The 25,567-nt window shown below is 42.1% G+C and overlaps 1 protein-coding gene across 1 annotated transcript in view; it reads left to right on the top strand.

Annotated features, from left to right (window-relative positions):
* Positions 1 to 25,567, top strand: part of LOC132897855 (transmembrane protein 150A-like) — a 53,793-nt gene that overhangs the window by 17,641 nt on the left and 10,585 nt on the right. Inside the window, exons 3-7 of the mRNA XM_060939096.1 lie at positions 942 to 1,028; positions 13,256 to 13,323; positions 13,547 to 13,677; positions 18,063 to 18,240; positions 20,539 to 20,724. Of these exons, the coding sequence (XP_060795079.1) occupies positions 942 to 1,028; positions 13,256 to 13,323; positions 13,547 to 13,677; positions 18,063 to 18,240; positions 20,539 to 20,724 (650 nt within the window). The remainder of the gene's footprint in view (positions 1 to 941; positions 1,029 to 13,255; positions 13,324 to 13,546; positions 13,678 to 18,062; positions 18,241 to 20,538; positions 20,725 to 25,567) is intronic.

The following is a 25,567-nucleotide window of genomic DNA, read 5'->3' as shown; positions in this document are numbered from 1 at the left end:
GATTAGTGAATCAAACTTAGAAATCATCAACCTGTTGTCAACACTAATATTAAATAAATAACTGCTAATTTCAAGTTGGAGAACACGCTTAACTTAGTGTACTCCACTTCAGTTAAATTAGAAAATATAATTTATTGTCCCAGAGTCCTTTGGGCGTTGTGTTTAGACATGCGCAGACCTGCCCCATCTACGCGCGGTCTTTTCAGCACATGCACCAGGATTAACAAAAGTGGAACATGTTTCCAGAGCCTTAAATGATGCGTTGTTTAGCATTTAAAATAAATGTTAATTGCAAAGTAAATCCAATGTGTTCACCATTCATTTGTTTGGGGGCTCATTACCTTGTATTGTGTTTTTTTTTTTTTTATTAAATTAGCATGTGTCCTATTGTCTTTCGCAAAACTCTTTGGTCAAGAAAATTAAAGTTAAATTGGCCTCAATATGAAGGATGAGTAAAACTAGAGAATTAAGCTTTCACAATTCATGAATATTAAGTTAAATTTATGAAAAAAGATATCTGAAAGCCATTGATTTGAGTACTGTAAACTTAAAATAAATAAGTTAATGTAATCAAAATTATATAAGATGAGTACTGCAAACTCACAATAAATAAGTTAATGTAATCAAACTAATCTAAGTTAATTTGAGTACTGCAAACTCACAAAAAATAAGTTAACCCAATCTAATTTATCTAAATCAACATAAATGACTTTTTTTGAGGCAACGACTTTGCATATTTTTTTAAAGTAAAGTCAACTTATTATATTTTACAGTGTTGGATTAAACTTGTTACCAGATCACCAAATTTAGTTTTTGAAATTTAAAACAGAATTTCTCAGGTATGAAAGATTGATAATTAGAGAATAACAAATATCAGTCTCTGTGTGTGTGTGTGTGTGTGTGTGTGTGTGTGTGTGTGTGTGTGTGTGTGTGTAATACAGGGTGTATAACTTGTCCTGTGAGGAGCCACTGGTGATGCAGAGTGGACAGTTTCCCTGCTGCACTCTGGATAACATCCCTCTCATCAGGTAACCTGAATTAATACACTTTCTAATGTCTATTTATTCCTGATTTTCTATATCATTATAACTCAACATCATACAGGAACAGGAGAAACCAAAGACGATAGCTAGCTAGCTAAATACAACCCCGATTCCAAAAAAGTTGGGACAAAGTACAAATTGTAAATAAAAACGGAATGCAATAATTTACAAATCTCAAACATAGAACATAGACAACATATCAAATGTCGAAAGTGAGGCATTTTGAAATTTCATGCCAAATATTGGCTCATTTGAAATTTCATGACAGCAACACATCTCAAAAAAGTTGGGACAGGGGCAATAAGAGGCTGGAAAAGTTAAAGGTACAAAAAAGGAACAGCTGGAGGACCAAATTGCAACTCATTAGGTCAATTGGCAATAGGTCATTAACATGACTGGGTATAAAAAGAGCATCTTGGAGTGGCAGCGGCTCTCAGAAGTAAAGATGGGAAGAGGATCACCAATCCCCCTAATTCTGCGCCGACAAATAGTGGAGCAATATCAGAAAGGAGTTCGACAGTGTAAAATTGCAAAGAGTTTGAGCATATCATCATCTACAGTGCATAATATCATCAAAAGATTCAGAGAATCTGGAAGAATCTCTGTGCGTAAGAGTCAAGGCCGGAAAACCATACTGGGTGCCCATGATCTTCGGGCCCTTAGACGCCACTGCATCACATACAGGCATGCTTCTGTATTGGAAATCACAAAATGGGCTCAGGAATATTTCCAGAGAACATTATCTGTGAACACAATTCACCGTGCCATCCGCCGTTGCCAGCTAAAACTCTATAGTTCAAAGAAGAAGCCGTATCTAAACATGATCCAGAAGCGCAGACGTCTTCTCTGGGCCAAGGCTCATTTAAAATGGACTGTGGCAAAGTGGAAAACTGTTCTGTGGTCAGACGAATCAAAATTTGAAGTTCTTTATGGAAATCAGGGACGCCGTGTCATTCGGACTAAAGAGGAGAAGGACGACCCGAGTTGTTATCAGCGCTCAGTTCAGAAGCCTGCATCTCTGATGGTATGGGGTTGCATTAGTGCGTGTGGCATGGGCAGCTTACACATCTGGAAAGACACCATCAATGCTGAAAGGTATATCCAGGTTCTAGAGCAACATATGCTCCCATCCAGACGACGTCTCTTTCAGGGAAGACCTTGCATTTTCCAACATGACAATGCCAAACCACATACTGCATCAATTACAGCATCATGGCTGTGTAGAAGAAGGGTCCGGGTACTGAACTGGCCAGCCTGCAGTCCAGATCTTTCACCCATAGAAAACATTTGGCGCATCATAAAACGGAAGATACGACAAAAAAGACCTAAGACAGTTGAGCAGCTAGAATCCTACATTAGACAAGAATGGGTTAACATTCCTATCCCTAAACTTGAGCAACTTGTCTCCTCAGTCCCCAGACGTTTACAGACTGTTGTAAAGAGAAAAGGGGATGTCTCACAGTGGGAAACATGGCCTTGTCCCAACTTTTTTGAGATGTGTTGTTGTCATGAAATTTAAAATCACCTAATTTTTCTCTTTAAATGATACATTTTCTCAGTTTAAACATTTGATATGTCATCTATGTTCTAGTCTGAATAAAATATGGAATTTTTAAACTTCCACATCATTGCATTCCGTTTTAATTTACAATTTGTACTTTGTCCCAACTTTTTTGGAATTGGGGTTGTAGATAGATAGATCGATCCCAGACTCCTGGAGAAAGTCTGCACTCTATAAAAGGAAACAGAAGATGAATAATTATATACTACACAGCTTTATTTAGAGCTTTAGTATTTTTACGAAAATGATTTTATATTGCAACACGTTAATGCATTTTTGTTTTTTGTTTTCTAGAACTATCTTAAATTAATTTAAATATTAATTAGTTAATGAATTATATAATTTATCTCTTTGTTTTACATATATTTTAAAATTTTCGGGGGGCGCTCTTGAGCGATGAGGAGATAAGACGCGCTAGCTGTAGCTCCTGCAGAATTTCATTTAAAATGTCATATTAAACCAAACCCACGCAAATTGGACTCATTTACACGAAGGTCTGTGAATCTGTGATACTCATAGCGCCGACAGTGCTCCACAAATGCCAAAAGCTAAACCGAACTCCAGGGCCGAACCGTCTGAGGACGGAGGCCCAACTGAAGCACCGAGCCGGAGTGGGAAAGACAACCCAGAGGCATGCACTCAAAGCACGGATCAACAGGTAGTGCTAGCTGCCATAGCAGCACTGCAAGCGGACTTATCCCAAGTTAAGTCGGATATTTGCGCCAAAATTGATGAAAAGATTGCAGATGTGAGTACAGTTTTGAGAGGTGAAATTGCTGCTTTGAAAGCGGAAAGTGACAATAAGTTTATGACTGTACACGCTCGCCTGGACGGCCAAGATGACACGCTGAAAAGTTTAGTCGAGTCAGCTAATGGTACTTCGGACGTTGTTGCGGATCTCGAAGCTAAAGTTAAGGCATTGCAGGGTTAAGTCAAACAACTTTCAGACAAATGCTTAGACCTGGAGGGCCGGTCTAAACGGCAGAATCTGAGGATCGCTGGAGTTAAGGAGGGATTAGAGAATGGGCAGAAACCCAGAGACTTCGCAGCCCAGCTGTTAGCAGAGGTTCTACGGCTTGATGAAAAGCCAGTGATTGACCGAGCACATAGAGCACTGCGAGAACGCCCGGAAGATACCCAACCCCCGCGGCATCTGATCATCAGGGTACACTACTGCCACACCCTCGAGGAGATCCTGCAGAGGGTGAGACAGTCCACAACCCTCACATATCAAGGTCAGCGAATTCAAATTTTCAGACACTTTCCACCTGCCATTGTCAAACGCCGTGCGGCTTTTACCCCTGCTAGAAACTTACTGCGGGATAGACCCGGGGTGAAATATGGCCTTTTATACCCAGCTAAGCTGAGGGTGATGCACAACGGGAAGGAGACTACATTCACCGACGCAGAGGAGGCGCGTTTGTTTGCCGAACGCCTCTCCACCCTCGTCGATGAAACTCATGAAAGAGGAGGAAAAGACGTATAAAGCCACTTAACGGCTGCGAGTGCAGAATATATAAACACACCCTTTCAGGCATTTATACCTCCTTTCTGTGTTCGGTCATCTACCTTGAGGCTGACTTTATTGGATAATATTAATACAATATACTTCAGTGGTGTTTTTTGTTTTTCAGAATAAGTCTCAAGATATGGCTGCTAATTTTTTTTCTTCTTTTTCTTTTACATGTTTCAAACCAATAGGCCAGTTACAGTGTTTGAGTTCACATAATATGTGAAGATCTTCTTTCAATGTATTCCTGGGAGAATGCACGACCTTCAATTTGAATTATAATGGGTTTGGTGAGGGATTTTGCAACTGCTGGGCTACTAGGATCAAGAGGTTTTTTTTTCACTGTTAGCTGTTAAAGTTAGAGTTCATTCTCTTTTTGGAAGGTTCTTATTGTGCACTAACTAGGAGGCTGACAATCTTTAGTTTTTGTCTTTGTTTTGGGTCTTTTTTGTGTGTGTGTGTCTGAATGTGCTTAAGGTGGGTAATAGGGTGGGAGGAGGAGGGTGGGAAGGAGTGCTATTTGTTTTTTGGCTTTATTTACCAAACAAAAAAGAGGGAGACATTAATGTATGCTTTTCAAACATATAATGCATGTTGGGAAACAGTTTGAGATGAGTGGGGGCAATTTAAACTTTTGCTCATGGAACGTGAATGGTATTAATGAACCTGTGAAGAGAGGTAAAGTACTTGCTCACCTTAAATCATTAAAAGCTGATATTTTTTTACAAGAAACACACCTAAAAAATGATGAACACAACAGACTAAGACCCCGTCCACACGTAGCCGGGTATCTGCTAAATCGAAGATATTTTTCTACGTTTTAGCCTGTCATCCACATGAAAACACATCAAAAACGAATATTTAAAAAAACTCCGGGCAAAGTGAAGATTTTTGAAAACTCCGTGTATGCCTTTTCGTGTAGACAGAGATAACCGGAGGTTTGCGTTTTAGAACGTCACAATCTGCGCCAAAAAATGACAACAAATCTGCCCTGACATCAAACGTGCGACCTTTGTTTACTGCAGAAGCCAGATTAAGCATGGACTTAAGCTAGCCGCACACTATGGCGATCCACGCGGTACCGAACCGACCCATTTCAGAGCCGACTCCCGACTGTTGACAAGTGCAGTCGCGATTGAAGCAACACGTGACAACTTAATAGCTTTGTGATTGGCTATTGGATATAGTTACTGTTAAATCCAACACTTGAAGATGCTACAGGCTGAATTACAAATGACACAACACGGAATATGTAGCGCACTATCTAGGCTGCATGAGCTATTATTTCCAGTCTTAAATAGTGCACTTATATAGGGGAGTTAAAGCGATTTGGAATTCAGCCACACAACTTGAGCAGAGTGGCTTTCCAGCCCACTGTGTCTATGGATAAAGCTTCAGTCTATGGAATTACAGTATATACCTGCATTAGGTGCTACCAACACGTATTTCTCGCGCTAGAAATTGTGTTTAATGATGTCACGTGTTATATGCGAAAGATGTGATTGGCTATTGCTAGCGACTCTCGCCGATCAGTCTGGCTCCCGATTAGTTTTTCGAATCGGCTGTGAGATGAGTCGGTACCATCGAAAACTAATCTTTACGCCTGACTCGCGACTTCAGTTGGCTCGGTACGCTGAAAATCGGCGTAGTGTGCGGCTAGCTAAAGAGTAATGGATCGGAGTAGTGCCTTGAAAGCGTTAATTATTGTGCAGGTGCTATTTACATGTTTAATTTTAGAAGCCCAACTACTGCTCCAAGAGCACAGGCGATGTGATTAGGGGGTAGGATTTGGGGAAATAATGCCATCTACAGGTTTGGAATGCTTATGAATGTGATTGAAAACGCAGATGTTCAGTTATGTGTGGAAGGGATTTTTTTCGAAGACGAGGTGGTGTGGATAAAACATTTTTATAAACGGAGGGGGGGAAAATGTTCGGTTTTAAAAATACCCGGCTACGTGTGTACATGGCATAAGATGTAGGTGGATACAACAAATTTACCACTCTAATTTCTCCATAAAAGCCAGAGGCGCAGCTATTCTGATACGCAGGGGAGTTCCCTTTAAACAAATGTCCTCAATTGTCGACAAGGATGGACGATATGTAATTCTTATGGGGGAAATCCACTCTACCCCAATGACCTTGTTAAATATATACGGGCCGAATAGTGACGATCCTGAATTTTTAAGAAAAGTCCTAAATTTGATACAGATATTTCCAATACTAACCTAGTCATTGGGGGTGACTTTAACTTTGTTTTGGATACTTATTTGGATAGATCTTCTACCCTGAGAATAGAACCCTCCAAAGCATGCAATCTCCGAAAGTCATACACTGAGAATATGAATCTATTTGACGTTTGGCGGATTTCTAATTTTTCAGGCAGAGAGTATTCTTTTTATTCCAAAGTACATAATGTATATACAAGGATAGACTTTTTTCTGGTTGATGGTAAATTGCTACCTTACTGTTACAACGCTAAATACCATAATATTATTATTTCTGATCACAGCTCAGTGTCATTTGCACTTAAGCTCCCTGGACATATATCCAACCAGAAAAATTGGAGATTTAGGCCCAATCCCAATTCTAATTTCTACCCCTACCCCTCCGCCTTCCCCTCCGCCTTCCCCTTGGCCCTTCCCCTTGAAACTGAGCTACAAGGGATAGGGCTTGAAATTCAACCCTTACGTATTGGGATAGCCCTTCAACGATCGCATACGTCATCGCGTACCTCCGTCAGCGTTTACGTTAGCAAAACGCGACCAAATGTGTCATTGGCTGCGACCAGCCGCTACAGTCAGAGCCAGAACCAGAAATCTCTGCTGGCAGGGTGTGATTTGTTAACTAACACCACTGAATGGGATATCTTTGGCGCTTCGTGCACCACATCCGACAGAATGAGGTGTCAGAACACTCATGTAAACAATAAAAGCGAGAATAACAGAACAAAACGTACGCAGTAAAGCAACCGAAAACAATACTCACTCCCAAAGCTTTTTAGCAGCAGCTTGGATTTCAGAAATCGCTGCTCATTCTCAGCTCGAAAGCGAATCAAGCGGCGTGTTTCCTCTGGATAACAACTTAAAACACGTAAATAATGGAGAAAATACATTTATGACAATCTTTCGCCGCGGGAACCGCCATCTTTCTGAAATCCGCATGAAATCTCGCTGAAATCCGCATGGCATTGTGGGAAATCACTCAAACCCCTTCGTTCGGAGTCAGCTCCAGGAAAATCTCCGTTTGGAGGGGTACAGAAGCCCTACCCCTTCCCCTACCCCTCCGCGTTAACTGGGATTGGGATACCCCTACCCCTTCACGTGAACGCGCAAAATGGAGGGGAAGGGCCAAGGGGTTGGTCCAAGGGGTGAAATGGGATTCGGCCTTAATCCCCAGCTCCTCACTGATAGGAAGTTTTGTGAATATTTAGAAACGCACATAAAACTCTTTTTTGAAACGAATGATAAAGATGACATCTCACCCACATTATTATGGGAAACATTTAAGGCTTATTTCAGAGGCTGTGTTATATCTTATCAATCATCCCTTAAAAAGAGTAATAAAGCACAACAAATGGAATTGGAAAAACGAATTTATCAACTAGATAGAGACAACGCTCAACAACCCTCTTTGGAAAAACACACAGAGATAGCTGCGCTCAAATATGAGTTGAATAAAATAATGTCTGACAGGATTTGTAGAGCCTTTACATTTGCCAAGCAAAAGTACTTTGAGTTTGGTGATAAACCACATAAATTATTGGCAAGACAATTGCGTAAAATTGAAAATGATAGGACAATTCATAAAGTTAAATCCAAAACTGGCATTGCCCTCACTGCTCACAAGGAGATTAATGATCGATTCAGGCAATTCTATGAAACTCTATACACATCCGAACATAATGCTGCACCAGATGCAGCACGGTCTTTTTTGGATAAATGCAACCTCCCGTCTCTAAGTGATGAGGAGCGTAAGATTCTAAATGCAGACATTAGCTGTGAAGAGCTACTATCAACTATTAAATCATTGAATAATGGTAAAAGTCCAGGCCCTGATGGGCTTAGCAACGAGATATACAAAAAGTTTGGTGCTTTGTTGGCTCCATATTTATGTAAACTATATATCCGGTCATATGAGGACGGCATATTACCACAAACACTGACTGAGGCCACTATTACCCTACTATTAAAAAAAGGGAAGGACCCAGAGGAAGTGGGCTCATATAGACCAATTTCATTATTAAATACAGACCAAAAAATTCTAGCTAAGACACTGGCCAAGAGACTTAATGCCTTCATGGGCAAATTAGTGCATCCAGACCAAACTGGGTTTATCCCCAATCGAAATTCTTTTCATAACCTCAGACGTCTTCTTAACATTATGCACTGTGATAGGCCGCCCACACAGGACTTTGTCATACTCAGTCTGGATGCCGAAAAGGCATTTGACAGGGTGGAATGGCCCTACCTTTTTGCGGTCCTGGAAAAGTTTGGGTGTGGCCAGAGATTTCTGTCTTGGATCAAGCTACTGTACAATAAACCCTGTGCTAGGATACTTACAAATCAGACACTTTCCACCCCATTTCAACTTGGTAGAGGTACCAGGCAAGGTTGCCCGCTTAGCCCATTGCTATTTGCCCTAGCCATAGAACCGCTTGCGGAAACTATCCGAGCACATCCCAGGATACATGGTTATGAGACAGGATACACTAAAAACAGGATTTCATTGTATGCAGATGACATATTGTTGTATATTACTCAACCCCTAGTAACCGTCCCGTCAATACTGGAGGTGTTCAGTTTGTTTGGTGCCTTTTCTGGGTATAAGATTAATTGGGGTAAAAGTGAACTGCTACCTATACGGTTTGGAGATCAGGACTGGCTCAAACAGCTTCCTCTACGTGTAGTTCAGGACAATTTAACTTACTTGGGAGTGACGATCACCAAGAAATACAATGCCCTTTACAAAGCCAACTTTCCCACCTTACTAAGAAAGCTGGAGCACAATATCCAATTTTGGAGGACACTCCCAATTTCCCTACTGGGAAGAGTCAATGCCATCAAAATGATTTTTCTCCCTCAGATACTTTACCTTTTTCAAAATCTACCCATATTTCTCACTAAATCTTTCTTTAAGAAACTAGATTCAATTGTTCTTCCTTTCATATGGAACTATAAAGCACATAGAATTAAAAAAGACCATCTCTGTAAACACAAATCTAGTGGAGGTCTGGCGCTGCCTGACTTCAAGCTATATTATTGGGCTACTGGATTGCGCTCCATTGTACACTGGCTAGACGACGCCCCTTCACCGTTTAGTGGGATGGAGATGGAACGGGAAGACTGTCTACCATACTCAATAAGAGCGGTTATACTAGCACCTGTGAAGATCAGTAGATCATGTTATAAAAACAATCCTACGGTATCATACATGATGCTATTAGGGTATGGAAGCAACTAAAAAAGCATTTCAACCTCAGTGCACTGTCTTCTTTATTGCCAATAGCGGCCAACCCTACCTTCATCCCCTCCATTGTGGACAGAACATTTAGTGTATGGAAGGAGATGGGGATAGGTAACATTGGAGACCTGTACATTAGGGGCACCTTTGCTTCTTTTCAACAACTCCAGCAGAAATTTGGCTTACCACAGACTCATTTTTTCAGATATCTTCAGATTAGGAATTATGTCAAAACACATCTTCCTAATTTTGAGGTGGTAGCGCCAGATACTTTGGAGATCTCCATGAAAATATCTGCCAATTCTCGTTTCATAATCTCTCCGCTATATCACACACTGCTGAGTATGGACCAACCCAGAACGAGCACTTTAAAGGACAAATGGGAAACAGAGCTTGGAATTCCAATACCTCAGTATGTGTGGGAGGAGTGTTTAGAATACATACATGAATGTTCCATTAATACTCGACATCACTTGATACAATTCAAAATTCTACACAGATTACATTACTCCAGGGCCAAGTTGCATAAGATATTCCCTGATGTCTCACCAATGTGTGAGAAATGTGAATGCACAGAAGCTACCTTATCACACAGTTATGCCTTATGTCATAAATTACAAGAATACTGGTGTGACATATTCCATTTCCTGTCTAGGATTCTTGAAGTCCAAATAAATCCGGATCCTGTTTTGATTATTCTGGGAATATCTGATGAGCTCTTGAAGCTTAATGTAGCACAACAGCGTCTTCTGTCATATGGTGTTATAACTGCCAAAAAATTGATTCTTTTATATTGGAAGAAAAAAGAGGTACCCTCCTTCAAACACTGGCTATCAGATTTGACAGGCACTCTCCACCTGGAGAGAATCAGATTCATCCTAAAAGACAAGTTAAGACAATTTGAAAAAATCTGGGAACCTTTGGTCTCTTATCTTGATAAGGCAACTGATTAGGATGGCCAATAACTTCACATTGCACTCCTGGGGAGGGTGGGATATTCACGGGTTAATGGGGGGGGGGGTTGATGTTGTCCTGTAGGTCTTGTATTTTACATCCTACTTACAGTGTATTGCAGTTATTTTTATTGTTTATTTTTATTGTGCCTTTATTATTGTTCTCATCAGGATTAGTTTTATCTGTGTATGTATGGGCATTTCCTTGCAGTTTGTTTATGTGCAAGTTTTTCTTAAAAGAAACATGTGAATGTCAGTCGAAGTACCTTGTGGAAAGAAATGTTTCACAATAAACATATTTGAAAACAATAAAATTTTCATTCATAAATTAATGTGTTTTTATTGTTTGTCTGCATTTTTTGTTTTTATTTCATTTTTATATCATAATTTTTTTCCCAGTTTGTGTTTTCAGGTTTAGATATTTTACTTCAGACTTCTTTTTTTTTTGTTCTGATTTGATAAAGACACACCATGCGTTCTGTTTATTCATTCATTCATTCATTATCTGTAGCCGCTTTATCCTTCTACAGGGTCGCAGGCAAGCTGGAGCCTATCCCAGCTGACTACGGGTGAAAGGCGGGGTACACCCTGGACAAGTCGCCAGGTCATCACAGGGCTGACACATAGACACAGACAACCATTCACACTCACATTCACACCTACGCTCAATTTAGAGTCACCAGTTAACCTAACCTGCATGTCTTTGGACTGTGGGGGAAACCGGAGCACCCGGAGGAAACCCACGCGGACACGGGGAGAACATGCAAACTCCACACAGAAAGGCCCTCGCCGGCCCCGGGGCTCGAACCCAGGACCTTCTTGCTGTGAGGCGACAGCGCTAACCACTACACCACCGTGCCGCCTTCGCGTTCTGTTTAATTTAATAATAATTGGTTTCCAGTCTGAACGATAAACTGTGTCTCATTCTCATGAATTATTCATTTGTTTCATTCAAACCCTCACTAAAAGGCGGGGATTCTCCATGATGTGGACGGTCAGTGGGAGGGGCTATTACCGTTTATGTTTGAATGGTGCACTGTGATTGGTCGAGCAGAGATAACATGTTCTGCTGAAAATAAGTTGTAGTGTTTGTGGCGTTTTGGAAAGACAATGTAGAGGAACGTGGCAGAGATCACGTTTAGCATAAAACTGATTTTGGAACTTTGAACAACAATCAAAAGCCAAATTTATTTTGGTGGGAACTTGATTTTTTTTTCTTTAATAGCACTTGTTGCGTTTTGGAACCAAACTCTTCAATTTTTTTCCCCATTCTAGATATTTTCCAGTTTATTAATTCATACAAGTGAGAAATAAATTAAAAATGGCTATTGCATCTTTAATGTGGAATGAGGGCTAAGCATCATTGGGAAGTCGAGACTTTTAATTATGTCAACATTTTTATTCAGGAAATGGACTTAATGGAATTGAGCCAATTTGAATTTAAGTGCAGTTCTTTCTGATTGGACCATTCAATATCCATTACACTCTCTCTCTCTCTCTCTCTCTCTCTCTCTCTCTCTCTGAACCTGTCTCATGCTCTCTCTCTCTCTCTCTCTCTCTGTACCTGTCTCATGCTCTCTCTCTCTCTCTGTACCTGTCTCATGCTCTCTCTCTCTCTCTCTCTCTGTACCTGTCTCATGCTCTCTCTCTCTCTCTGTACCTGTCTCATGCTCTCTCTCTCTCTCTGTACCTGTCTCATGCTCTCTCTCTCTCTCTGTACCTGTCTCATGCTCTCTCTCTCTCTCTCTCTCTCTCTCTCTCTGAACCTGTCTCATGCTCTCTCTCTCTCTCTCTCTGTACCTGTCTCATGCTCTCTCTCTCTCTGTACCTGTCTCATGCTCTCTCTCTGTACCTGTCTCATGCTCTCTCTCTGAACCTGTCTCATGCTCTCTCTCTCTCTCTCTCTCTCTCTCTCTCTGTACCTGTCTCATACTCTCTCTCTCTGTACCTGTCTCATGCTCTCTCTCTCTGTACCTGTCTCATGCTCTCTCTCTCTGAACCTGTCTCATGCTCTCTCTCTGTACCTGTCTCATGCTCTCTCTCTCTCTCTCTGTACCTGTCTCATGCTCTCTCTCTGTACCTGTCTCATGCTCTCTCTCTGTACCTGTCTCATGCTCTCTCTCTCTCTGTACCTGTCTCATGCTCTCTCTCTCTCTCTCTCTCTCTGTACCTGTCTCATACTCTCTCTCTCTGTACCTGTCTCATGCTCTCTCTCTCTGAACCTGTCTCATGCTCTCTCTCTCTCTGTACCTGTCTCATGCTCTCTCTCTCTCTGTACCTGTCTCATGCTCTCTCTCTCTCTCTCTCTCTCTCTCTGTACCTGTCTCATACTCTCTCTCTGTACCTGTCTCATGCTCTCTCTCTCTGAACCTGTCTCATGCTCTCTCTCTCTCTGTACCTGTCTCATGCTCTCTCTCTCTCTGTACCTGTCTCATGCTCTCTCTCTCTCTCTCTGTACCTGTCTCATGCTCTCTCTCTGTACCTGTCTCATGCTCTCTCTCTCTCTCTCTCTCTGAACCTGTCTCATGCTCGCGCTCTCTCTCTCTCTCTGTACCTGTCTCATGCTCTCTCTCTCTCTGAACCTGTCTCATGCTCTCTCTCTCTGTACCTGTCTCATGCACTCTCTCTCTCTCTCTCTCTCTCTCTCTCTCTGTACCTGTCTCATGCTCGCTCTCTCTCTCTGTACCTGTCTCATGCTCTCTCTCTCTCTCTCTCTCTCTGTACAGTAAATGTGGTGTGCTGCCTCCAGAGAGTTGCTGGTTCAGTCTCCTCTGCAATATTGGATCCTTTATGGGTGAATGACAGCAAATTAATCTCTTAAAGTTGATTTCCATCAAAATACACACTCACTGTCCACTTTATTAGGAACACTTTATTAGTACACCTGCATATTCATGCAATTATCCAATCAACCAATCAGATAGCAACAGCAGCACAGTGCATCGAATCATTCAGTTCCAGGTGATTTAATGTTCTGAATGCAGCCCTGTGTGTGTGTGTGTGTGTGTGTGTTCCAGTGATATTGATTGGTCTGCTCCGCTACGCTCAGGTGGTGGAGCAGCAGAAGCAGGACAGTGTGATGAACATGATGGGGCTCTACTCTGGCTGGTTTTGTGCTGCAGGACTCAACATGGTAGGAAACTTCCAGGTACGGAAGCCTCAGAGGGACATTAGCTCTTTATCACTGTGGCTACTGGAGCAGTATGAGTTTAACTCTCATGGAGTATCACTGATATCCATACCGGCATGTTTAGCTGTCTTCTCGTTCATCTACCTATCTTTCTTTTTAATCTGTCTGCTCATCTATGACCTGTTGTCTGTCCATCTATTTGTCTTGTTATTCACCATCTGTCTTTGCATTCACAGACCTGTCTGTCTGTCTTGTTATTCACCTTTCTCTCCATCTGTTTTTTTCATTCACAGAGACCTGTCTGTCTGTCTGTCTGTCTGTCTGTCTGCCTTGTTATTCACCTGTCTCTCCATCTATCTTTTCATTCACAGACCTATCTGTCTGTCTTGTTATTCACCTGTCTCTCCATCCGTCTCATCATTCACATGCCTGCCTGTCTGTCTGTTTGTCTCTCCATCTGTTTTTTTCATTCACAGACCTGTCTGTCTGTCTGCTTGTCTTTTTATTCACCTGTCTCTCCATCTGTCTTTGCATTCACAGACCTGTCTGTCGTTCTGTCTGTTTGTCTCAGTTGCGATTTCTCAGAGACAACAAGGGAAGCCGAGCTTCCCCTAAAATTCTCTCCCCAAACTGCGGCATCTACGACGTTGAATTCTCATTAAAACAATAACTTGCATAACATAATATATGCCCAAGATTGTATTTACGTTCATAACTATCCTGTAACTTATTTGAGTGATGTCTGACGAACTTGCAGTTCGCTACGAGAATCACCTTTGCTGCCAGGCTGTAACCAGCATTGCCAGATACTGCTGACGTTTTCCAGCCAAAATATGTTCAAAACCCGCCAAAATGCACTTAAAACCGCCCAATCTGGCAACACTGGCTGTAACCTTTCTTATTTCAATGGGCTCTATGTGCTGGCAGCCGGGTATCCGTTGCAGTCTATGAGACGGCTCTGAACAGCCAATTTCAGCTAGTTGTTATTGGTTAAAATCGACAAAATCGTCACTTCCAGGGAAGCCGGGCTTCTCTGGGACTAAACGAGACAGTGGGAGGGACAAGAAGCCGGGCTGATGAAGGATTATTGGAGGTAGTGTTTGAAAGACATGAGGAGGGCGGGCTCTGTACTTCGGCGTCGGCGAGGAACACGGAAGTATGATCAGTCAGTCCCTAGCGGATGTCGAGAAAGTGTAGTCGTGTGCCAAAGTGCTGTCCGACTTTCTTTTCATATAAACGTTTCTTCTCATTGATGTCTCTGTACATTACTCTGTAAATAAATGTAAATATTACTCGTTGTGCTCCGTTAACTTTCATCCATTCTATCAGTTTGATCATTCGCGAATTCACTCGTTTATTTCATTTGTAGTTCAATCTGGTTGTAGGCTAGCTTGAGCCTTATTGGGATCTGCAGTGCTAGCTGCTAACAGAAATTGGTGAAGTCTCTGGAAAGCACAACCAGCTGGTATGACAGGGTCACAGACCATTTTCTGGAAAAGGAGCGGAGGGCAGAATTTGTGTATAAATAGTGTTCATGTTCATGAATGTGAAGTGTGTATATTGTTCAGTAATGTTAAGAGAATGGTGGGCTCTGTGTTATAGGTTATACCTGGGTATAATATTCAAGGTTCTGTGTGTTGCATAGCCTACCTGGTTATGAATTTCCAGACTGTGTTGCAGAAGATGTTCAAGGATGTGTTGCACAGCTGGGTGTTGTGTTAAAGACTCTGTGTTGCATATCAGGGTATGATGTTCAAGGCTCTTCGTTGAATAGCCAGTGATTTTTGGATGTTTGATATTTTTGATTAAGGATATGAGGCACTAGCCTGGCAAGCCAGACTATAACATGAAATGTACAAGCAAAAATACTTTCTGCCACTAGGTGGGGTTGTCTCGTTCACTATGCTAATGGGGCACACCTTTCTATGCTTTGATATCCGGCCTACAGGTTTTACGATGAATGCGTAAAATGGGCTTCCCCTGTTTTAAAAACCAGCAGCCGCCACTGGTTTGTCTGTCTTGAACACAAATATTGAGAGAGAAAGCAAATGTTGAGAGCAAAAGTAAATGCTAAGAAAGAAAGCAGATGCTGAGAGTTAAAGCAAATGTAGAGACTGAAAGTAAACCTAATCAGCAACAGCAAATCTAAGAGCGAAAGAGTCCTTTGGAGTGACAGTAAACCCAGACATCCCACCTCTCCTGGAGGTTCCGGGAGTCTCCTGTACACTGATAGCGGCTCCTTGACGCCCAGAAATTACAGTATATACATTACCGCAGAAATCTTTCTTTTTTGTAAGAGAGAAAGAGGAACATGTGATGTGAAAATGGTATCATGTTGAATCACATTGTGTTATCGGGGTGGTGGTGCCATCTCCCTGAAATGAGTCTTTGCAGAGTGGGATATCTGCAAACCCAAAGAACAAAAACAAATAAAAAAAAGAGTGAAAGGAAATCTGGAAAGTGAAAGCAATTACAAAGAGCCCAAATTCTGCCTAAAACTGTTCTGTAGATTTTATATATATAATTTTGTTGTTGTTGTTGTTGTTAGTGTGAATAAAATGAGGAGACACCTAATGTCCAGTTCCTCTCCACCGTTTGGACTCCTGCTGGTTCTGGTTGCCGTGTAGCTGCTCCAAACTCGTCCCTCCTTCTTCTCCCTGGATTCCTTTCAATCTCAGGAAAAAATATTCGGCTTGGAACGTTTACTGCAGGGGCGATTCTAGCATCTGATCTTTGGGGGTGCTTAGCCCCCAGAGCTGACAGAGGCACCTGGCTTGAACGACAGTGTTTCCACGTTTATTCCGCATTTACCATAGACTAGACTTAACTAGACAAGAAGACTAGACTAGACAAGACTAGACTTATGCAATGTTTTAACAGAAGCTGACCCAATAAACTATGATATCTACACATTTACAATATTTACGTTATATTTTTAACTAAACAAGACCTACTACTGCATTTGTAATGTTGGAGCTATTCATTTTGAACAGTGGTAATTGTTAATTACTTAACTCCAGTCCATACCTTCACATCTCGCTATGCCAGTAATACTCAGGTGCTACTTCGAGTTCCTCATCGGCGTGGAATCCAGTTAAAAAAAACACCATGTCGTAGCAAGCACTCGCGCAGACAGGCAACCCAATGGGGACGCAAGGAGGAGAGGTATTTTACAGGTCATAGAACTATCACGTAACAGGTAAATTCAAGAACACACACACGCCCGCGCACACATTCATTGCGCAGTGCGCAAGGGCACTTATTTCTGAAAATTACGTCCAAAAGCAGTGTTTTTGAGGGTGCTGAGCTAGGGGGTGCTGAGCTCGTTTTTGGGGGTGCTTGAGCACCCCCAAAAATAGGCTAAACACGCCCCTGGTTTACTGTAAACAGCGAGGTTTCATTCAAGCTGCAGTGAACGCAAGTGTACCATGGGGTGTGAAGAAAAGCCTCACATCTTTTCTATAGTGTGAGATGAACTGCTAAAACTTCAGGAGTCTCATCTCATTATCTCTAGCCACTTTATCCTGTTCTACAGGGTCGCAGGCGAGCTGGAGCCTATCCCAGCTGACTACGGGCGAAAGGCGGGGTACACCCTGGACAAGTTGCCAGGTCATCACAGGGCTGACACATAGACACAGACAACCATTCACACTCACATTCACACCTACGGTCAATTTAGAGTCACCAGTTAACCTAACCTGCATGTCTTTGGACTGTGGGGGAAACCGGAGCACCCGGAGGAAACCCACGCGGACACCGGGAGAACATGCAAACTCCACACAGAAAGGCCCTTGCCGGCCATGGGGCTCGAACCCGGACCTTCTTGCTGTGAGGCGACAGCGCTAACCACTACACCACCGTGCCGCCCGCGTCTGAAATCATATCACTCATTTATGAGACACAGTAAAAACAGCACGTTTTAGTCCCTGTCGTTTGCTTCTTTAGTTTTTCACTGGGGCTTCCTGCTGCCTCAAGCCACATCCAGTTGTTTAGTGACGTCATTCAGATGTGCTGATGTGGTTTAGGACACAGACTTCCTGCCTTCTTTGCACATCAAGTCAACGTCACGGCGTAGCTGGACTATAGCGTGATTGCGGCGGCCATCTTGGAGAATCACTTTTTTCCTCAGTGTAGTTTGATCCGACTCCGCCTACATAGGCTCCGCCTTCCAGAGATTGAAGTGGATTCTTCTGGAAGTTCTTCTTTGAGCTTAGACTGTGTTCATATGGTCTTTCGTTTAATTGAAAAATGAGACAACGAGGCACAACAATGTCATTGAACGCAAGTGTGCGCGCAAACCTGAACCCATCTGGGGCTGTTGGACGTGGTGTACATTTCCTTTTCAGCCATGTGTATTGTTAAAAAGGTTATGAATATAATACTGAAGTGTGTGTGTTTTGCAGGTAGACTTTGCGAAGGTGCTGCACTATATGGGAGTGATTCTGGCCTTCCCAACCAGTCTGCTGTTCATGTGTGTGCAGACGATCTTGACGTACCGTCTGGCGAAAACACACACTCACTGCCGAACCGCCCACCTCCGACTGGCACTCAGCCTGCTCACCCTCATCACGTTCCTCCTCGGTATCCTTTACTGTGTGTGTGTGTGTGTGTGTGTGTGTGAGAGAGAGAGAGAGAGAGAGAGAGTGCTTGAAAGTGAGAAAGACAGACTGAGCGAGAGAGAGAGACAACAAGAGACAGAGAGAAAGGCAGAGAGAGAAAAAGTGAGAGCGACAGAGAGAGAGGAGAGAGACTGAAAGTGAGTGAGAAGAGGGGCGAGAGAGAGAGCGAGACAAAGTCAGAGAGAGAAAGAAAGACAGACTAAGCGAGAGAAATACAGAGAGAGAGCTAGCGAGAGACACACAGAGAGAAAGATAGACAGAGAGAGACTGAGAGAGAGAGACAAAGTCAGAGACAGAGAGAGAAAGACCGAAAGAGAATGTGAAAGAGAGAGACTGACAGAGAAAGAGAGAGCAAGAGAAAGACAGACTGAGGGAGAGACAGAGAGAGAGAGAGAGAGAGAGAGAGAGGGAAAGACAGAAAGAGAAAGAGGGGAAGACAGGGGAGAGAGAGAGAAAGACAGAGAGAGCGACAGATAGACAGAAAATCAGAGAGAGCGTGAGAGAAACAGAAAAAGTGAGAGAGACAGAGAAAGCGAGAGAGAAACAGAGAGAGAGACAGACAGAGAAAGTCAGAGAGAGAGACAGAGAACGTGAGAGAGGAAAAAGACAGAGCCTGAGAGAGACTGAGAGAGAGATAGACAGAGAAACAGAGTGAGAGAGAGAAAGACAGAGACTGAGAGAGAGTGACAGATAAAGAAAATCAGCGAGAGAGAGAGAAAGAAAGACAGACTAAGCAAGAGAAATACAGAGAGAAAGATAGCGAGAGAGACAGACAGAGAGAGACCGAGAGAGAGAGAGAGACAAAGTCAGAGACAGAGAGAAAAAGACAGAGAGAGAGAGAGACTGACTGACAGAGAAAGAGAGAGAGAGAGAGAAAGACAGACTGAGGGAGAGACACAGAGCAAGAGAGAAAGAGAGGGAAAGACACAGAGAGAGAAAGAGGGGAAGACAGAGAGAGAGAAAGACAGAGAGCGACAGATAGACAGAGAAAATCAGAGAGAGAGAGCATGAGAGAAACAGAAAAAGTGAGAGAGAGACAGACAGACAGAGAAAGTGAGAGAGAAAAAGAGTGAGAGACAAAGTCAGAGAGGAAAAAGACAGAGATAGAGAGAGACAGAGAAACACAGCGAGAGAGAGAAAGGCAGAGACTGAGAGAGAGCGACAGATAAAGAAAATCAGAGAGCGAGAGAGAAAGGTAGACAGACAGACAGAGAGAGAGAGAGACAGACAGACAGAGAGATTGAAAGTGAGTGCATTAAAAGTATTGAAGCACTGTTAATGTTTTATAGCTCCCTCTGCTGGCAGGAAACCTGTTTCACACTCAGGAACCTACACTGACAGTTTCATAAGAAACTTAACGCTCATAAGCACTGAATAAAGATTTAAACAGCCCTGCTTGAGTATTTCTGATCATCTCACACCACCTTTCATTACTTAACCCTCTGTTTTATGCCAGTATCTGTGTACGGTGATTTTTAAGACCACTTTCATCAAAACTTTCCAAACGCAAGGGATTTAAAGCTCTAAAGTTCATTTTACACCACAGCGCTGCTGAGTTCTGGATTCTGATTGGTCAGAAGACGTTGATTAATTTTCTATAACTGCGGCTCTGACAGTAGACAGTTGCAAGTCATGCGTTCATTCTGACACGTTATCGTTTCCATGGTAACAGCTCATGCACAGGGATTAAAAACCGTGTGTAGTTGTTGATACGGTGAAGGAATGAATGTTTATAGCTACTATAATGTAAGCAGGAGCAAGAACTAACTCGTTTCATGGACTTTATACGTAACAATCAATGAATAAAATGATGATTTGAGGACATACCAGTCATACACTACAGATCTCACGATTCTTAATTTTTTACAGCTTCTTACAAACCAGCAACAAAAATGTTTGAGTAAAAATATTCCTCGATTACCTTTTTGAAAAAGGATCTTTTCCCAATATAAAGCAAATAGCTTTAGTGTTTATCTGCTCGGATAAGGAGGTCGCTGTTTATAAAATTCTTTGTCTGTTCCCAACGTAACTCAAAAAGTAGTGAACGCATTTGAATGAAATTTGGTGGACAGCTTTAGTATTATCCGAGGTCCAAGTGCTTTGATTTTGATGTTGGTAATACGCGGCTTGGTGGAGATATGGCCTTTGAGCCCTTTGAGCTTTATTCTGTTTTCTGTACCATTCTAGTTCCTGTTAAATCTCCGATGTTCAGTATGGTATATGGAGTTTGATCAATGATCCTTAACCCCCTGTGCTCCAGGTGCCATTTTCTTCCCACAGGACAGTTTCACCCTCCAGCACTCGGCCGCTGTGTGCGAGTGGCTCTTCGCGAACACCGTGTTGCTTTTCTACGGCACGTTTGCTATTGAGTTTCGCTTGGTGTCTGCGCACACACTGTTGGTTCTGATCCAGAAACATCAGAAACAAGGTTTTTCTCAGAACGAGTGTAAAGAAGAGAAAGCTCAATCTCTTGGTTTAAGACTCAAATCAATTTGTTGATCTACAAATCGATAAATCTTCCAACAGAAGATACCAGTGAGAGCTGAAGGTAGATGAAGAACCTGAAACTGCATGGATCAGCTGCATTTCTGCTCAACTCTTCATGGAATGGACTGAGTTATGGTGCAGTTCGGGTGACGCTAATTATATTATTATTCCCTGGCTGACCTGGAGAACACAAGCCTTGGGTCTATAATGATGTACAGCCTTTATCTCTATGAAAGCACTGCAAAGGAAAACGGTGCCATCTTTGAGATTTTGAGATACACTGCAACCTCGCGATAATAAACTCCTTGCGGGTGACGTCCAAATAGTTCGTTATACCGAAAAGTTTGTGATACTGTTTTATTCTATAACTGTTTTATTATATCCACATTCACTGGATTTTGAGAAACCGAGCATTTTTATTTTTTGCAAATTCGATAAATAACAATGTCCGACAAAATAATTTCTGCTTAGAATGTAAACAAGCCAGCAAATTGACAGCAGTAATTTGTGAAAAAATCTCTTATAATATTTATTGAAATTAAAAAAAAAAAAAGATACATTCTTACCATTCTTACTTTCATTCCATACACTACCGTTCAAAAGTTTGGGGTCACTTTGAAATGTCCTTATTTTTGAAAGAAAAGCACTGTTCTTTTCAATGAAGATCACTTTAAACTAATCAGAAATCCACTCTATACATTGCTAATGTGGTAAATGACTATTCTAGCTGCAAATGTCTGGTTTTTGGTGCAATATCTCCATAGGTGTATAGAGGCCCATTTCCAGCAACTCTCACTCCAGTGTTCTAATGGTACAATGTGTTTGCTCATTGCCTCAGAAGGCTAATGGATGATTAGAAAACCCTTGTACAATCATGTTAGCACAGCTGAAAACAGTTGAGCTCTTTAGAGAAGCTATAAAACTGACCTTCCTTTGAGCAGATTGAGTTTCTGGAGCATCACATTTGTGGGGTCGATTAAATGCTCAAAATGGCCAGAAAAATGTCTTGACTATATTTTCTATTCATTTTACAACTTATGGCGGTAAATAAAAGTGTGACTTTTCATGGAAAACACAAAATTGTCTGGGTGACCCCAAACTTTTGAACGGTAGTGTATATTGTTGCTTTTTTTTATTTGTGTGTGTGTGTGTGTGTGTGTGTGTGTTTCTTCTTCTTCTTAACCAACTTAAAGGTGCACCGCCACCGACTGGGCTGGAGTGTGGAACAGGTGATATTGGAGGGGGAAAGATATATAAAATGAGAGAGAGAGTGATGCGCGCTGCCATTTTGTTTGTCTCTACTTATGGTATATGAGCTGATAGCCTAGTAGGAGAGTAGCCAATCAGAGCACACGATTGCTCATATCCAGTGAATGTGGATAGTGTGTGTGTGTGTGTGTGTGTGTGTGTGTGTGTGTGTGTGTGTGTGTGTGTGTGTGTGTGTGTGTGTGTGTGTATTTAAACACTGGCTTTTATGGAAGACTGAGCATAAATAGGGGTTTTGGTGCATTTTGTATTTGTCCTTGTTGAAGTCATTACAGGAATGAAACACTGTACATTTCCCTGTGTGTCACAAATAAAGATTTTACATTTGAGGTGCTTCTGACGTTGAAAATACACTTTTAAGTATGTACTAAAATTGGAGCTGCACAAATATATCTGATGCAGTTTTATCTTATGTTATGACATTACATTACATTATAGGCATTTAGCCGACGCTCTTATCCAGAGTGACATACAACAAGTGCAAAAGTCAGGGAAAAGAAGTACTGAACTTCTAGTGCCAAATGAACAAGTTACAGAATAACACTTAGTGTAATATTCTGTTGACGTACCAATCAACAAACAGCCAAGAAAAACACTTCAACCATCCAAACAAACTGACAAAGTATAACTACCTAGAGAAAAATAAAACCCCAATGGCTAACACGGGGTCATCATGACCAGGCTGGACAGTACACAGCCTGGGTTGGTCAAAACCAATACAGTTACATAGTGGGGAGGGAAGCAGGGGAGAGGTGCAGCCTGAAGAGGTGGGGCTTCAGTCTGTCTTGAAAGTGCTCATGGTGTTGACAGTTTTGACCTTGATGGGAAGGTCATTTCACCATCAGGGAGCCAGGACAGACAGCAGTCATGAGCGGGCTGGGCAGAAGCAGAGCATAGGGGTCTGGCTCACATGTAGGGTTGGATCAGACTCTGAAGGTATGCTAGATCTGACCCCTTGGCTGCCCGGCAAGCTAGCACTAATGTCTTAAATTTGATGTGAGCTGCAACAGGTAGCCAGTGAAGAAACGGGTACAGTAGGAGTCCATTTCTGTTCCCCAAGGTATAATCTACACTAGTGTACCCCCTCTGGCTCATTATTGGACTTCAAGGTAACTCTGGTGACTTTTATAGGGTCAAAAAGGTATGTATATATTATATACAAAAATAATCCTAGATTCCTATTTAATACTGTAGCAAAATTAACCAGGAATAAGTCCACTATAGACACATGCACACCTGCAGTATGTAGTAGCAACGACTTCATGAATTTTTTCAATGACAAAATTGGAAATATCCGAGAAAAAATTCAAACTAGGGCGGCACGGTGGTGTAGTGGTTAGTGCTGTCGCCTCACAGCAAGAAGGTCCGGGTTCAAGCCCCGTGGCCGGCGAGGGCCTTTCTGTGTGGAGTTTGCATGTTCTCCCCGTGTCCACGTGGGTTTCCTCCGGGTGCTCCGGTTTCCCCCACAGTCCAAAGACATGCAGGTTAGGTTAACTGGTGACTCTAAATTGACCGTAGGTGTGAATGTGAGTGTGAATGGTTGTCTGTGTGTCAGCCCTGCGATGACCTGGCGACTTGTCCGGGGTGTACCCCGCCTTTCGCCCGTAGTCAGCTGGGATGGGCTCCAGCTTGCCTGCGACCCTGTAGAACAAGATACAGCGGCTAGAGATAATGAGATGAGATGAGATGAAAATTCAAACTACCAATTTAAGGTCAGATAACTTAAGTGGCAATTTAAGTAACCCTGTAGTTAACAATATAACTGTATCAGATCAGCAATTAGAATGTTTTACTCCCCTTAGAGAAATTGAATTACTTTCATTAATCTCTGCATCAAAAGCCTCAACTTGCGTACTAGATCCCTTACCTACACGTCTATTCAAACAGATAATACCTGAAGTAATTGAACCGCTTCTAAAAATAATAAATTTTTCTCTCACGATTGGCTATGTACCCAAATCCTTTAAACTAGCAGTTATCAAACCCCTGATTAAAAAACCTGACCTTGATCCCTGTCAGCTGTCCAATTATCGGCCGATATCAAACCTCCCCTTTATCTCCAAGATCCTTGAAAAAGCTGTAGCACAGCAGTTATGCTCATATTTACATAGGAATAACATCCATGAAATGTATCAGTCAGGATTTAGATCTCATCATAGCACAGAGACAGCTTTGGTTAAAGTAGTAAACGACCTACTGTTGGCATCTGATCAGGGCTGTGTCTCGCTGCTTGTGTTGCTTGACCTTAGTGCAGCATTTGATACCATTGATCATTCCATTCTTCTGGATAGACTAGAAAATGTTGTGGGAGTTAAAGGGAACGGCCCTCTCCTGGCTCAGCTCTTATTTAACTGATCGCTATCAGTATATTGATGTAAATGGTGATTTTTCTAGGCATACTGTGGTAAAGTTTGGTGTTCCACAAGGTTCTGTCTTGGGTCCACTGCTTTTTTCTTTATATATGTTCCCTCTGGGTGATATTATTTATAAGCATGTATTAGTTTCCACTGTTATGCTGATGACACACAGTTGTATGTTTCTGCAAGACCAGATGAGAGACACCAGCTTAATAGAATTGAGGAATGTGTGAAGGACATTAGACACTGGATGCTTATTAACTTCCTTCTGCTTAACTCTGACAAGACAGAAGCAATTGTACTCAGACCACATGCAGCTAGAAGGAAGTTTTCTGACTACACAGTAACTCTGGATTCTGTTTTTTCACGTGCAGCAGTAAAAGACCTCGGAGTGATTATTGACCCCAGTCTTTCATTTGAAACTCACATTGATAACATTACCTGGATAGCTTTCTTTCATCTCAGAAATATTGCTAAGATAAGAAATTTAATGTCACTACACAATGCAGAAAAAGTAGTTAATGCATTTGTTCCCTCCAGGTTGGATTATTGTAATGCCTTACTGTCTGGATGTTCCAATAAGTGCATAAACAAGCTCCAGTTAGTTCAAAATACAGCAGCAAGAGTCCTTACTAGAACTGGAAAATATGACCCCATCACCCCTGTCTTATCCACACTGCATTGGCTCCCAATCAAATTTCGTATTGATTATAAAATACTACTATTGACCTTTAAAGCACTGAATGGTCTCGCTCCACAGTACCTGAGTGAACTTCTGCTCCTCTATGACCTGCCACGCCTACTTAGATCAAAAGGTGCAGGCTATCTGCTGGTACCTCGTATAGTGAAGGCTATATCAGGGGGCGGAGCCTTTTCTTACAAAGCCCCACAGTTATGGAACAGCCTTCCAAGTAGTGTTCGGGAATCAGACACAGTCTCAGCATTTAAGTCTCAGCTGAAAACATATCTGTTTAGTCAAGCCTTGTGTTAATGGTGTTTATGAGGTAAAGGAGTAGATCTGGAGGATCCTCAGACAGACTGTTTTGGTAAACTGGGATGTATGGATGCTGTCAGTCCCCACTCGCTTGCTCACTCGAGTTTGTTGACGGTGTAGTAGCTGCTGCTTTATGTCCCGGGGCTCCCTCATGCCTGTGTTACCTTCTGGCTCTCCCCTTTTAG

Source organism: Neoarius graeffei, chromosome 14 (assembly GCF_027579695.1).
Source record: "Neoarius graeffei isolate fNeoGra1 chromosome 14, fNeoGra1.pri, whole genome shotgun sequence".
Taxonomy (NCBI): domain Eukaryota; kingdom Metazoa; phylum Chordata; class Actinopteri; order Siluriformes; family Ariidae; genus Neoarius; species Neoarius graeffei.
This window is presented reverse-complemented; position numbering and strand designations above follow the sequence as displayed.